This window comes from Genypterus blacodes, unplaced genomic scaffold (assembly GCF_046128005.1).
Source record: "Genypterus blacodes isolate CSIRO-AG114 ecotype Tasmania unplaced genomic scaffold, CSIRO-AGI_Gbla_v1 ptg000185l_1, whole genome shotgun sequence".
Taxonomy (NCBI): domain Eukaryota; kingdom Metazoa; phylum Chordata; class Actinopteri; order Ophidiiformes; family Ophidiidae; genus Genypterus; species Genypterus blacodes.
Genome location: NW_027466986.1, coordinates 1911893 through 1926578, shown reverse-complemented (window position 1 = coordinate 1926578; position 14686 = coordinate 1911893). Strand labels below are relative to the sequence as shown.

At 43.0% G+C, this 14686-nt stretch overlaps 2 protein-coding genes across 2 annotated transcripts; one reads left to right on the top strand and one right to left on the bottom strand.

The window, feature by feature from the left end:
* Positions 1–1098: 1098 nt before the first annotated feature.
* LOC143014193 (delayed-rectifier potassium channel regulatory subunit KCNS3-like) lies at positions 1099–4385 on the bottom strand. The gene is made up of 2 exons (XM_076167982.1): positions 4282–4385; positions 1099–3725 (listed from the first exon to the last, which is right to left on the bottom strand). Exon 2 carries the CDS (start codon positions 3719–3721, stop codon positions 2225–2227), a length of 1497 nt encoding a protein of 498 aa, XP_076024097.1. The 5' UTR covers positions 3722–3725; positions 4282–4385; the 3' UTR covers positions 1099–2224.
* A 662-nt stretch (positions 4386–5047) lies between these two features.
* Positions 5048–12767, top strand: LOC143014217 (uncharacterized). Its single transcript, XM_076168023.1, has 21 exons — positions 5048–5070; positions 5170–5228; positions 5344–5430; positions 5514–5635; positions 5726–5869; positions 6448–6543; positions 6978–7148; positions 7864–7966; positions 8033–8253; positions 8473–8629; positions 8706–8914; positions 8999–9113; positions 9527–9726; positions 9821–9935; positions 10009–10178; positions 10252–10346; positions 11008–11138; positions 11429–11618; positions 11972–12113; positions 12200–12296; positions 12542–12767. Exons 1-21 carry the CDS (start codon positions 5048–5050, stop codon positions 12610–12612), a joined length of 2718 nt encoding a protein of 905 aa, XP_076024138.1. The 3' UTR covers positions 12613–12767.
* Positions 12768–14686: the final 1919 nt, after the last annotated feature.

Genomic DNA, 14686 nt, shown 5'->3' with positions numbered 1-14686 from the left:
TTCAAATGAAATGTAGTTGTAGTTAGATACTTTATTCTAGTCATTTTGCATGCAATTCACAGCAATCACACACAATTGATATTTGTCTTGCACCCCCTACATATCACACACACAAACACATGCACGGTAGAGCGCACTATGGCGCCCGTGGAGCAGTTGGGGGTTCGGTGCCTTGCTCAGGGGCACCTCAGCCACTCCTGGAGGCAAACCGGCAACTCACCAGATACCAGCCCACTTAGTTGGTCCATACGGGCCTCGAATCGACGACCCTCCGGTTTACAAAGCTGAATCCCTATGGACTGCCGCCCCTACTGCCGCCCCAACTATGTTGGTTCCTTGTGATATATTATTCATCAAACCAACAGCTACATGTATTATTATTATCAGTAGTGGTGATAATAGTGTGGGGAAGTTATGGTCAAGGCAAACTACTATTGGTAATCATAATAGTAAAGTTGCAGTAGCGTTAGTCAGTACTGCGACACCACAGTGGAATACAATAGTGGAAACATTAAAAGAGAAATAGTTGTTATTGTTAACCTATTGGTGAAAGCAACATGTGTTCAGTTGTTTGGAGTAAAGCAAATGTGTGTTTACAGGGCTGTGAAAGTCAAAGTCCTCACAAGTGAAGGTAAACAATGAGATGAAATGCCTCCATCAGATGTTATGATTCAGTACAGTATTGGAATGAATTGACTTGGTTACTTCTTACCGTCTAACCTTCTACCCTCTGCTCTACTGCCTGTATTACACTAGTCCTCCATAGAAAAACACGTGCTTGTCATTATACTGTGTGGCAGCTGACAGAAGCAGAAACACAAAGTGCAGCTTTAGCAATATGCTAATCTGTGACGTAAACACAGTCACGTGAAGCTCAGGAATCGAAACTCATTTACTACAATTAATGAATAAGCAAAGACTAAAGAGCCAATTTGTTCACTTCAGACTCGGTGACTCCAGCAGTCTGTCTCACTTTGACACACACGTCGTTTTGCTGATGCAAAGTCAAAACTGTGTTATCTTTAATAGTTTTGTTTAGCAGTAAACAAGAAAGCAAGCCATAAAGGGGACACAGGATGAGACACATGACACGTTCTTTATTCCATTTATGGGTGTATTTTGAAATCATGACACTCCACTGTGTAGTGGACCAGCTGTATATGTGTGAATGCAGTTATACCAACACACACTATCTACCATGTTGTATATATTTTTCTTCACAATAGCAGTGACTTAACTGGAGGGCTAAAGCAGCTTCACTCAGTTCTTGGCTGCGAGTGAAGATGAGTGCGGTGAGCCTCCTGCTGAGGCTCCTCTCACCGGCTTGGACTGAGGCAGCAGCTCTCCCAAGCAGAGATGATGACAGGGGACAGCAAATCAATGCAGGAGGACACACACCCGTTTACCTCCAAACCTCTTCCTCCATTGCATCATTTAGAATTCACATTATTAATTAAGGAAAATGATGGAATATTGTTTCTCCTGCACCGATACTTGTTTCCTGCTCACTGTTTCCTGTTTCCTCACACACAGTCTGCAGGAGGACGCAGAGGTTTGTCTGAGTGAAACCTGAGCTGCGTCACAAATGAGAGCCAGATTTCTTCCGACTCACTGATTTTATTTCATGCCGACACAAAGTGTCCAAAACAGCGTGTGAGCTGAAACCATGCTTCATACGGTGCTTCATCACAGCTGTGCCACCTAACATGGATCTAATGATGGACTAATGATATGACTCTCTTATATGACTCTTTCTCAAAAGTAATAACTGTTGTTCATGCAGACTGTGTAACATCAGTCAACTTTGAGATCTATATGAAACATTTTAGACTAAACACTGTGTCACTCTAGACTTCTGCATTTGCTAAATCTCAGTCTGAACTTTCAGCAAGCAGACAAATCAATAAAGGACATTACTTTGAAAAACATTAACATTATGGTCTCCTACATGCATCATTGCAATTCTCTCAAGCAGAAAATGGGCTTTCAAAGCTTTGAGCAAGGTTCAGATCATCCCTGAGGATTTGCTCTCTCAGTGACACCATATTTTACAGGCTATTCCCGCATGTAGAAAGATGCTTCATGGCCGGGTATTCCTCTGTCCAATAGCAGGAGGGAGCCAGTATGGGGGTGCAGGGTCAGTGATGGATAGATGGGGTGCAGGGTCAGTGTGAAGCCTTTGCCCTGAGAGCTGCTGAAACACAGAGAGGTATGGCAGCGGGTCTCAATGTGCGATTCCATTTTCACAGGTTCCATTATCGTATACCTCTATGTCCTGGAGACTGGAGGCATCTGTCTCATCGCCTCCACTGCTGTCACTGTTCCTGAAGGCCAAACCTCCTATTAATGGAAACATAGTGTGGTGGTACAGGTCTCTGAGGTTGTAGTATGGGAGCTCTGGGTCTGGTCTCTCTGGCTTTGGGAGACATTTTTCCTCTATGGCTTTATTTCTCTGATAGTACTTGGAGAACTTATTGAATATGATGGTGATGGGCAGCGCCACCACTAACAAGCCACACACAATACACAAGGTGGCCACTATCTTCCCAGCCAGTGTCACCGGGCAGGTGTCACCATATCCCACTGTGGTCATGGTGATAGTGGCCCACCACCAGCCTGCAGGGATGGTCCCCAACTCCATTGAATCATCTTCCTTCTCAGCAAAGTAGATCAGGGCGGAAAATATAGAAATTCCCACAGAGAGGAAGAGCAGAAGCAGACCCACCTCATGGTAGCTGTGTCGCACAGTGGCCCCCAGCGCTCGCAGCCCAATAGAGTGACGAGCTAGTTTGAGAATCCGGAAAACCCTCATGAGACGCAGAACCTGCACCACTTTCCCCAAGTTCTCTAAGTTCTCGTTCTCCTCTGCGGCCTCCTCATCAGCTGTCTCAAGAGCTAACGTGGCATAAAATGGCAAGATGGAGGCAACGTCAATGATATTCAAGGGGTTCCCCAGGAACTTTCTGCATGAGGGTGCTACAATCAGCCTGATGATGAACTCTGTTGAGAAACAGGCAATGCAGATCTCCTCCAGGATGGTTAGAACAGGGTCCTCTATAGGCCTCTCATTGTCGTCCACCTGTTGAAACTCAGGCATGCTGTGGACACACATGGCAACGATTGAGGTCAACACCACGCTGAGGGAAGCCACAGCAATGACTTTTGAAGCTCGGGAATGACCCGGGTCCTCCAGCCGGAGCCAAATATAGCTCCTCATCTCTGCACACCAGGCACCCTTGAATTTGGCTAAGTCTTTATCAAGGGCAGAGAGCTCCTCAAAGGAAGAGTCAAAGCTTACCTGCTGCTCATCACTTTGGATGTCCCAGTCCCTGTCTTCTATATACTCCTTTCTCTCATGGAACCAGTTGCTGCAGCAGGTGCTCAGGTAGAGCTCTTGGATGCCCCAGTACTCTATCTCCTGGCTGAAAGAGAAGACACACAGCTCCTCCATCATGTGGATACGTCCTGTGCGGTAGAAATTGAGCACGCAGAGGAAAACCCGGGGGTTCCTGTCAAAGTAGTACTCCTTCTCCACCGGACTGTAGTCGTCACATAGCTCCAGGATAGCCGCCTCGCTTTGGCAGCGCAGCAGACGAGCCAGACGAGTGTGAGGGAAGCGGAGCAAAGTGTCTGGATCCACTTGGTGTCGCACACCTCCCACATTGAGGTGCACCTGGTCTTCCTCATGCCCACGCTGATGGAGGATTTGCCCGTACCCCATGGTGCTGATGACAGAGGGGACGAGAAGAAATGTAACTAGTGGAAGCACTGTTTATTTAAGAAAGGAAAGAATTTATTTATTACACATGATTGTCTGACAAATGCTGTGACTGGTACTTAATCAAGCCTGCAGGAAGTGTCCTGTAGTGGCGTGAGCCCGCAGCCTGACTGAGCCCGCAGCCTGACTGAGCCCGCAGCCTGACTGAGCCCGCAGCCTGACTGAGCCCGCAGCCTGACTGAGCCCGCAGCCTGACTGACTGAGCCCGCAGCCTGAGCAATCATCACTACATAGTAAACGATTATCACCAGTACAACCAAAGTACAAGGCTGACTGGCTAACTCAGAGGAAATGAGATGCAAAAAGTTTAAACTGACGTGATTAATGTGATCTCCGAACAGCTCTCTGCTCTCTGAGCGGCTCTCTCGTGTTTGACGCTTTGCCTCTTCTCTAACTCTCCCGCTCCAACCTGCAGATTTCGAGACTAACAGTGATCTAGTGTTGGTTGAACCTGTTTCTCATGCAGTCAGTCACTTTGACCTCTCACACTCAAAGCAGCGTACCTGTGTTTGGAGCCGTCCTGTCCATGAAACTCACTTTAATCAGCCAGTTTGTGTTTTCATATTTGCGGGGCGGTGCAGCTCATTCTTCCGCGGGACAACATATGCAGGCGGGACAGACACCGAGCGAGTTTCTCCCTTATACAGAGAACAGGGAGGGGCCAGAGAGGAGGGGCGGGGTGAGAGAGGAGAGGAGAGGAGAGGAGAGGAGAGGAGGAACATATTCAGAGTTTTGTGGTTAGTCTTGTGTTAATTTAAATAAATAATAAATCCTTTAGATCTTTTCCTGCAAACGTTACCATTTAGTTATTGAGTTAATGTTCAACATTCAAGATAAACTGTATTCTCTGTAGGATCACATGATGATGATCAGCAATAATTAAATATTCTAAAATCAATTATGTGTTTTTTGTAGATTTTTTTTGAAGGCTTTTGAAATTTCTTATATTCGTCTTATAGAGCTTCTTATAATGTTTTACAATTTGTTATATAATGTGCAAATATTTTAACTTTTTTTGTACACAAATAAAAAACAAATGTGTATAGTATTTTGTAATTGAATAAAAAAGAAGGTGATAAGAGGATAAGATAAATGAACCGTTTTGTGGTGCATGCTGGGATTCCCTGGCTGGTTACAACACACTTAATGAGGCAATCAGGCTGTAAGTGAATCCACCTGGGAAGGGGTATTTGACAGGCAGGACTCTGCACCTTTGAGAATTACAAACTACATAAAAACGGACTTTCTGGTTCTCAATACTCTGATACGATGAGCTGTTCATTTAGATCATGGTTTGTAGTTCTAATCTTACCCATTGCTGCTGCTGAATGTTTTACACAATTGGTATCCTCCTAAGAAAATGATGAATAAAATAAATAAATCTCTTCCAGGTGCCTTTTTCTCCTGATAGCAGTAGTAAATATTCAGGCCCAAAAGAGACCATCCATCGGTAAGACTTCTATTTAACAAAAACATTTTTTATTTTTTTTTATTTTACTTTAACACTTTAACTGGGATGACTTGTGCTGTACTGTAGTTTACCTACTGTCATTGTGTACACCCAGAAATCAGATCAGAATGTCTGGGGAACATCATGCGTGTAAATGCTGGTCCACTGAGAGCAAATCATCTTGAAGTTGTTGCCGTTCTTGGTAAGTTTGAGTCTTGTGAATTTAGCTGCTTGTTTTAAACCACGGATCTCCCTTTGACCTCCAACTGTCTTGTTTACCCTCAGATAACGCTACCATCCTCCTCACACCAAGCTTGGCCTCACAATGTGGTTTCAGCATGAGGACAGACCCACTTGGGAACGCAGTGATTGTTGCCTCTCTGCAGAACTGTTTTGCCAAAAATGTGGTAACCAAAACACTTGTCATTTGTGAAGGTGCACCAACACGTTCTTATAAGGTGGTAATGCCTCTGAGTTTACTTCCCGTGTGATTGTAGGAAGATGAATCATTCACAACAATACTGAATCTTCGTCTGTTTGGGAACCGAATGGAAGAGGACGAGTTGTATCAGGTGGTTGAAACCTGCAATTACACGAGATGGGCCACCAGGGAAATTGTGTGTGACCACAGCTTTATGGAAGTAAGTGAATGCAGCACCATTTTCATGGGACATTGGCTGGTGTAAATGTATATTGCGCCAAATCACAACCAACATTATCACAAGGCACTTTAACTTTAACAAGGCACTTTAACTTTAAATACGGAGCATATATATATATATATATATATATATATAGATAGATTAATAAAAGAGAGAGGAGCGCAGTGCATCATGGGAAGTCCCCCAGCAGTCGAGGCCAATAGCAGTATTGGCCATACTGCCCCTAGTCATAGCAGTATGACTAGGGGCTTGTCCAAGGCAAGCCTAGCCGGCCCTAACCATAAGCTTTATCAAAAAGGATAGTTTTAAGCCTACTCTTAACTGAAGTGAACTCTTAACGGCAACTGAAGGGTCTTCCTCCAATTCTACTTTAGGAGATACTAGTAAACACAAGTAAGCTTGCATTCTTGTTGCGTAGTGTTCTAGTGGGGTAATGGGGGTACTATGAGCTCTTTTAGGCAAGATGGAGCATTAATGAGTGGCCATACGAGCATCACGGGTGGTACATTTGATGGAGGGATGGATCATCACTGATGGTGGAATGACCTCGTTTCTAGGTGTCTGTGGAGAGGGCAGCTCCAGATGATTACACGCTAACTCAGCATCACGTCCCAGGAACAAAGTTTGACCCTCGACGAGCTGCTTATTCAGAGGTAAACTGACAAAGAAATAACGATGCATTATTTATGAAACACTTGCGCCAGTGTCTCGAGAGCCTAGATTGGACTCAGGACAGCCCTTCCTTGGGTTAGTCAGACTGTCTTTGATGCTGTTTTCCAAGTCACTTTAGCAACACATTTATACACAAGATTTGTTCATATTAATAAACCATGTTGCATAACATTGCACTTTTTGGCACTAAATTCTATATCGTACTCATTTCTGTCAGCTACATGAAGCGAACCAGCTCTACCTCAATTTTTGTGGATTTAATAGGTCTCCCATATTCATGTTACATAAGGGAAGTTCACCCTAGGGTTGCCGAGTAGTAATGCAAGTGTTCACTGGCATGTTTTGAAGCATACTGGAGTCTCTAATCTGTCCATTTGCATCTATCTAATGTGATTGAAAATGGTTTGCCTCACAGAAACAGCCCATTGACTCAGGGTTCAGAGTGACAACAGTTGTGTTCCTCACTCCAGAGGAGAAGATGATGAAGGTGACCGAGGCCCAAAGAAAAGGATACGGAATAATAAACACTCCTACCAGGCTGGTCGTGAGGAGTCCACCGACTACACCGGAAACGTACACGCAAAATGTAAGCTGAGTGTTTCTGGCTGTCTTTGAGTGGAGCTGGTCTGCTTTCAGGCCCACTCGCTTCAGACTGATTAGATTAATTTATTACTTATCCTTCAGCACCTGTATTCACTAATGTAACCAGATTGCACTAAGATTAATTACATTGTTTCAAATTCATTTAGTGCAATTAAATGCATTAGAAGGAAACCTGTATTAAAATAATTCTCCTAAATCTGATTACAGTACATTTTAGAGAAGCACTAAACTTTTGGTTCTACATTTAAAAGGCTCATATGAATGCAGTTGCGTGAAAACCTTGTGCCCTGGTAGTTTTTTGGCTCTGGCACAACGCATTTTGGAAATGTATCTGAATTTTAAGTGAGGGGACAATATGTACTTGCATACAGAATAGCATGCAATCCTTCAACCAAGCTGATGGTATGAAAATGAAAGATGGGTTTAGTCTTGTTCTTTTCTGACAAACCTTGCAGTTTTGTGTAAACTTGGGGAGGGGGAAATTCAAACTCTCCAGGATGCCTCAATTTAATTGCGATGCTTCTTCACTCTAGTGAAGATTTTTAAAAACCAGTATCTGATTTTGGGAACAGTTGATACAATTTGATTGACATGTACCAAATGTAAGCAGGACTTCCTTGTAATATTTGCTTTTGTGTCTTTAGTACTACTTACAGAGCTTCAAAATGCATTCGGATATCTTGCTGTATGTCCCCCAGGTAGCAGGAGTGCCTATGACTGTGCTCAGAACATCTACAATCTTTGAGAAAAAGTGGCTGACAACTCGGATTGATGCCACAGCTGCTTGCCCAGTGCTGACAGGTGAGGCGAAAATGTGGGCTGCAAACTAATGTTGTTCTGTTTTCTAATTACCTTGTTTGTGTGCAGGCAGCGTTTTCTTCACTGATGACACGATCAGCTGGTTCCTTCCACTCCGCATCGACCCTCTGGTTTCCTCTAACCGATTTAGACTGTTGGAGGTGCACATGGGCATCAACAACCAGAGACTGGACACTGCTGAGATGGCCACCAAACAATATTCCATGTCTGTTGGTGACATGCACATCATTGTTGAAATTCCTGTTGGGGCAGATGGTGGCTACTTCAAGGTCGGTGTGGGATTATGACGTTGTTGTTTAGAAGAACGTTATCTGGATGAAGAAATCTAGTTAGGTATTATGCTGTTTAAGGCTGCATGGTGTTTTGTGTGTCTGGCATGACGCACTGTCACTAAAAGGCTCCATTAGTATGCCAACTGGTTTGAAACCCATTTCTTCGTGGGGAAGCCTGCAGGGAATACTTACTTGCTACTTGTGATGCTTTTGCAGAGTCAAGTGAAGGATGATCAATACTTCATGTCTTACTCAATCGAGCTGATGCTCGAGTTGCTCTGGACTGAAGAGAATGGCCAGGAGGACACCCGATACAAAGTTGTGTTTCCCATTACGACGCCATTGATGTCCCTGCCCCCTCAAGTTATTGACCGTGAGTTTCTGTTTTGGGCACTCTGTAATCTGTAATCTGAGAAATTGCTTCATTTCTGTCTGCCTTCCCTCTACAGGCACGGTGGCTGAGGAGAGGGTGTTTAAGGTCCTGCTTGGGCCTTTGGGTTCTGATGTGGCACTAATGAACATCTCCCTCCCCTCTGAGGTTTTATCTGTGGCAAACTGCAATGTCAGAGGTTTTAATGTCCAAGAGCACACGTCCCATAATGGCTCAAAGGCCTTCACCCTTGAAGTGCCCTTCACTGACCCTGCGGTCCTACATATGGTAAGCCTTCTCCTCGCCCTGGGAGGTGATTATTATGCTTTAATTGTTTCTGCTCTGTGAGCTGCTGATAATTTGTCTTCACAGAAAGAAGCCGGGGACATGGTCTACGCTCTCCACCTGACCTTTGGCTTGGTGGTCTTGCCAGAGTTCACTCCATTTAATCACAGTGCTCATTTGCAGGCTGCATTGGTGGACGTTGGTCTGTATGGAATTAACAAATTCATAAGAAATGATTACTTGCAACTGATTTTATTATCATGCACATGACAACTTCAATCCTATTACAAATTTATTTTCAATATCATATGTAGTAACCACCATCAGGTCTGAAGACTTCAATGAACATTAAATGGATCAGAAGCTGTTTCCTGCTGACTCATTTTTCAACCTTATTGCAGTTTGACCTGCAGAGGAACATGCAAATCTGAAAATCCATCAAATATAGTTTAATTTTCTTTGTCCCCCCTTTGCAAGGAGTGAGTGAGTTTATTCACACATTGCCCTTTTAAGTTCAGTCAGGGCCTTTTCTATTATTGCTCATGTAAAGGATTTGAAAACTCTTGATAATTGAACACATAAGTATATTTAATAAAGTCAGTTTTTGCTCTGCAGTGCATCCTTCAATTTCTGGTGGCTGCAACTCTGAGAGTTTCCATGTCCTGGTGAAATACGGAACCCCCGGCTTCAACTTTGAGACCATAGTGGGAAAACGGCATTTGACCCCCGGCCTCGCTCAGCAGTACAGCTTCATGGAGAATGGAACGCATTTCAGTGTCACTGTGCCTTTTTCTGCACCTGATGCTGTTTTTGAGGTATGATGAGTCAGTTTATGAAGTGTCTAATGTCAAGTGTCAATGTGCTGCATAGACTGACATCCGCATACAACTATGCATTTTACTTTACCAGGCTGTTGAGTCATCAACCATTAGGAGTAGACTGGATGTAACACTGAGGATTCCAGAAACCAACAGAAACCTCAATGAATTTTCCATGGCCTGCAATTTCCCTGCAACTCTCACTGGTTTGTTTTACAGAGGTGGTTTAACTTTATGGCCAGACAAAAAGCTCGGTACTAATCTGTCCTCTCCCCTCAGAATGCTTTCCTAATGGCACCATGACTGCTCTGGCCATGAAGCTTGTGTCAGTTCCTGCTCTAAAACCTAGCCGGCTCACCCTCAGAGACCCCACATGTCGTCCCTCCTTCAGTGATGAACGCTTTGCGTACTTTGTCTTCACTGCCAACACGTGTGGGACCACCAGAAAGGTATCGCACTGCAAACTGGTTTACTCATGCAGACTGTTATGGACCTCGGAAAGTCAAACGATCTCTCTTGCAGTTTTTGCGAGGTGTGATGCTGTATGAAAACGAAATCTCTCTGCCAGATGAACTCCAAGCACCAAAAAACCCAGAGTCCGAAGAGCCCGAGTATGAGTGAGTGAAGGTGTTTGAAGCAGTCTGTCCACTTGGATGAATGCAGTAGGCCATATGTTAGACATAAATAGAAAAATACAATTGGAGACATTGTAAAATGTTGCCCTTTCATTCAGGTCATAGGAAATGTGCACTTCTATCTTTCCATCTCAAACTTTGTTTATTGGTCACGTGGAGCACTATTCAGCATGTAAAACTGTATGAAGGCTTCTGTGTCGGTGCAAAATCAGGTAAATTGACCATTGGGACAAAGCCTACTTCCTGTTTGTACATGCTGTATAAGTCCTTTTTTTTCTTCTTTGGGGGAGGGGGGGTGAAGGATTACAAACGTGACAAGTTGGAGAATTTTTGCCAATATTTGGTGTACGAAAAACTCACTGACCTAATTCGGCAATTTTACAAATGTGATTTTTAGGGACATAATGCCCAATTATCACTTTAAGGTAGGTGACATGTAGCCTGTCCCAGACTTTGATGAACGACAGCCACACAAGCCTTTGTTCAGCTTTCCTTTTCATGAAGAGTGATCCTGTAAATATAGTAAGATTATTTCCACGTGGAAACTGGAGTCTCCTGAAGAGTCATTCCCCTTTGATTTTCTGTTAATCCTTTGATTCATTGTAGAATGTTAACAGACTGCATTGCATACTATTGTCTTTAGATTAAAGGTTTCTTGTTCTTATAACATCAACACAACCCAAGCCACAGCCTTCCTCATCAGACCACGCAGGAGTGAGCCCTATGCTGAGACTGCAGAAGGACACTTTCAAGTTGCAATGAGACTTTCTTTGGGTAAGAAGCTGAGAAGGCCTGCAGCGCTCACATCTACTAAACCTTTGTGTTGAATGTTTTCAGCTCTTCCTGAAGATAAAGATCAAACATATAAAGTTGTACTCTTATGAGGCTTGATGTGAGGAAATTCTTCTCATCTAATGGCCTCATATAACACCATTGTAATCCTGTCATATGACTGGACAACTTGGCTAGAACAAATATACACAGTGTTAAGATGGCCTTGTTTTTGGTTGATCCTTTCATTGTGTCTGAAAAAAGAATAATGAACAAACGTTTTTCTCCTGTAGATGACTCATACAGCAGGTTCTACAGAGCTGAGGATTACCCCATCGTCAAGCCCCTCCAGCAGCCTCTGTATTTTGAAGTAGAGCTGATGAGGTCCACTAACCCTAAAGTGTCTCTTCAGCTGGGGAACTGCTGGGCAACACTAGGTGACGACAGGACGTCCCAGCTCAGATGGAACCTTGTCATTGATGGGTAATGTTCTGATCTCATCGGGGAAGCTGAACTTTTCCCATTAATAATGAAACACATCAACTTAAACATGTAACCAGCCATCACGGAATTGTGGGAATACCTGGTAAAATGGGGAAACGGTTGCTGGGTGAAAATGATAAATATCAAATTTACATGGGCTGGATTTTCTGCATGAAAGCAATTAGAATACCTAGATATATTGTGCTAAGTTATTCACAAGTTTATTATCGTGAAGTAAAGCTTTTTGTATCTTGTTGGTGAGGTGTGGATGTTTTGGTCCATTGTACAGACTTTCAGAATAGTTTGCTTATGTTTTACATCTTTTGTAGCAGCTTTGCATTTACTCTCTGCAGCTGCACAAACCCAGTGGATCCATACCAAGTGGTGTTTCATGCAGTCTGGCCAGATGCAAGAGTGCAGTACCCTGCTCACTATAAACGCTTTGAGGTCCAGATGTTTGCCTTTGCAGCAGGCCAAGATGAACTGAGCGAGCAGGTAATTTTAAGTTGATTGTCTCCAAGTTCATGAATAAAGTAAAAATATGAAGCCATAAATTGATAACAAGCTGAAAATATCTGTAGCTCTTCATCCATTGTGATGTGACGCTCTGTGATGCTATCAATCCACTGCATCCAGCATGTGGTGTGAAGTGTTCAGACCAGGACAACAGGATCAAAGGTACGAATGCTAAACCTAACAGCCGCTTGTAAAGCTCAAATGCTCCACATGTCAGTTCAGACGAGTCATGAGGAGCAGATTTTGATTTAAATTAAACGATCAAAGCGATTAAAAGTACCAAGTAACAACAATCTTATTGATAAGATTTGTAGGCATAGAACAGCGTGTCCAGTCTGGCTGTCGTTTTACCCAAGCGTGCTGGAATGTTACTAGTAAGTGACGACAGCCTGTCCTCTCCTTCACAGGTCAGCGGCGCTCTGCTTCATCTGTGGAAGGTTTCACAAAAGTATCATCAGGCCCCATATTGATGGCGTAAATCTAAATAAAGCTCTGCTGCTTTCTTGTGGTTATTGAGATTAATGCAGAATCAAGTCTTGCAGTGAGAACTTCATATGTTCATTTCTCTTTTAAATAAATCAAATCTAAGACTTTATTGCCACAACAGCATGTCATTGGATCCTATTTGGTCAGAATGTTGATACATTAAACCTTTTCTAACAAAACAGGTGTTTTTGTGCTTATTTTTAGGGCAACAGTTGTTGTGTACTGTTGGTATTATAGAAATCAGTCGCTGGGTTCAACATTCTTAGCCGAGCCTGTTCTGACTCCTTTTCATCTTCTCCCCTTTGTTTGCATGGGATTTTCCTTAATGTGTAGGATCAATTGTTGAAAAAGAAACGAAGAACTTAGCATAGCTTGTTCAGCCTGGTCAGACCCCTTCACGTTGGACAGTGGGGTTTCTATGGATTCACTGTGGATGGAGGAATTGTGTAAAAATGGTACCTGTTGATCGGATGGCGGTGCTGTAATGACCACTTTTACATTTTGACCGTAAGAATGGGACCGCATACCAATCACATGTGACTTTGTGAGACCCAAATAACAAGAGGGAGGTAGTCTAGTTACAAAAAGATTGTCCATCACCTCTTCTGCGCTGTCTCAACTCTTGTACTTTGTAAGGATATAGAAGTATAGATTGACTTCTGATAAGCGAGGATTGGTTTGCTTTAAATTGCATTAAAAGAAAACGGTATATGATCCAGATTTCCCCGTTACTCAAAACGCATCCATCAGTCTAAATGTGATCTGACAAGGGCACATTTCAAGGTTCCAGTGCAAAGGGACACCATAGTCTGTCCACATCTCAGTCTTTCCAAGTTTTCCTGTTCAATGCCATGGTGGTTCTGCCTTGTATACAGTATAAAGTGAAACTCTAGTCTTCACAGAGCAGGACATATGAACAAATGGCATTTGTGTAAGACAATTTTAATTGTTTTTAAAGAAGGAAATGGGGATTGATGTGTGATGTATGATTTGGGCATTTAAATCTTCAGCTCTTGCTCCTTGATGGAATCCATATCAAACCAACATTAATCCTTAAACCAAACAATTTACAAAATGTCTTTGCTGCAAGTACATTTGTCTGTATACAAGAGCTAAGACGATCTGCCCATCTGCACCAGCTCTGCCTAAAAAGGACCTGGAATGTTCATGCAGACGTCTCGTTTACTACAGTGCAGGAGTTGCATACAACACATTGTCCTTACAATGTGCAGTAATGCTGTTTGGAGGCATGTAAAAAGATACCTTTGGAGACTCCCTGTATGTAAACATTGGGTGCCTTGAGCGGTTATTGAAAATAACAATGAAATTACTTTAGATGGGTTCAATTTCACCAGAACTTTGCCCAGTAAAACGTCACGTTCCACCCAGCTGCAGCTCTGTTCCATGATGTAAGCTGCTGAGCTGCTTTGCTTGCTTTCACTCTAATAAAATTGGCAATTTGTCAGTCGACAAAATTGCGATTCCTCCCCTTCCCACCAAGCGGTGGGGTGAGCAGACGTTCCGCTACAGCCCTGGTCAACGCTCAGATCCTTGAGGGAAAAGATAATTGATTTACTCAAATAGAGATAAAAGAGAAATCCTTTGCGAGATAAGGTAACCTTTTTTTATCCAGAAATAAGTGGAAATCCCTTGCAAGACAAGGTTAACCATCTTATTCAAAATAGAAATAAAAGAGAAACCCTTTGCAAGACAAGGTAACCTGTTATATTCAGAAATAAGTGGAAATCCTTTGCAAGACAAGGTAACCCATCTTATTCAAAATAGAAATAAAAGAGAAATCCTTTGCGAGACAAGGTAACCTGTTTTATTCAGAGAGAGAAGAAAAAAAAGACGCTATCTGAGGGTAAGAGCGTAGCCAACCTGAGATCTCAGGAACACCAAAGACTGCTAACCGTGATAATGCATTCTTTCCTTTTCAGGCTAAAAAGGTTTCCAATACCAGGCAAGTGATCATGCTCGATTGGAGACCACTCCATCGCTTTGGACCAGGCCCATATCGTTTTCAGTGTCATTTTATTCTCTGTAGTGCTCATAATTCCGCTTGT

What these genes read in the sequence shown, in the direction of transcription:
- LOC143014193 (XM_076167982.1), bottom strand. Translation starts at nt 3,721, where the DNA reads ATGGGGTACGGGCAAATCCTCCATCAGCGTGGGCATGAGGAAGACCAG.
- LOC143014217 (XM_076168023.1), top strand. Translation starts at nt 5,048, where the DNA reads ATGAGCTGTTCATTTAGATCATG. An exon ending in TGCTTGCCCAGTGCTGACAG is followed by an intron (nt 7,967 to 8,032) that starts GTGAGGCGAAAA and finishes GTTTGTGTGCAG; the next exon opens with GCAGCGTTTTCTTCACTGAT. An exon ending in CCAGGACAACAGGATCAAAG is followed by an intron (nt 12,297 to 12,541) that starts GTACGAATGCTA and finishes TCTCCTTCACAG; the next exon opens with GTCAGCGGCGCTCTGCTTCA.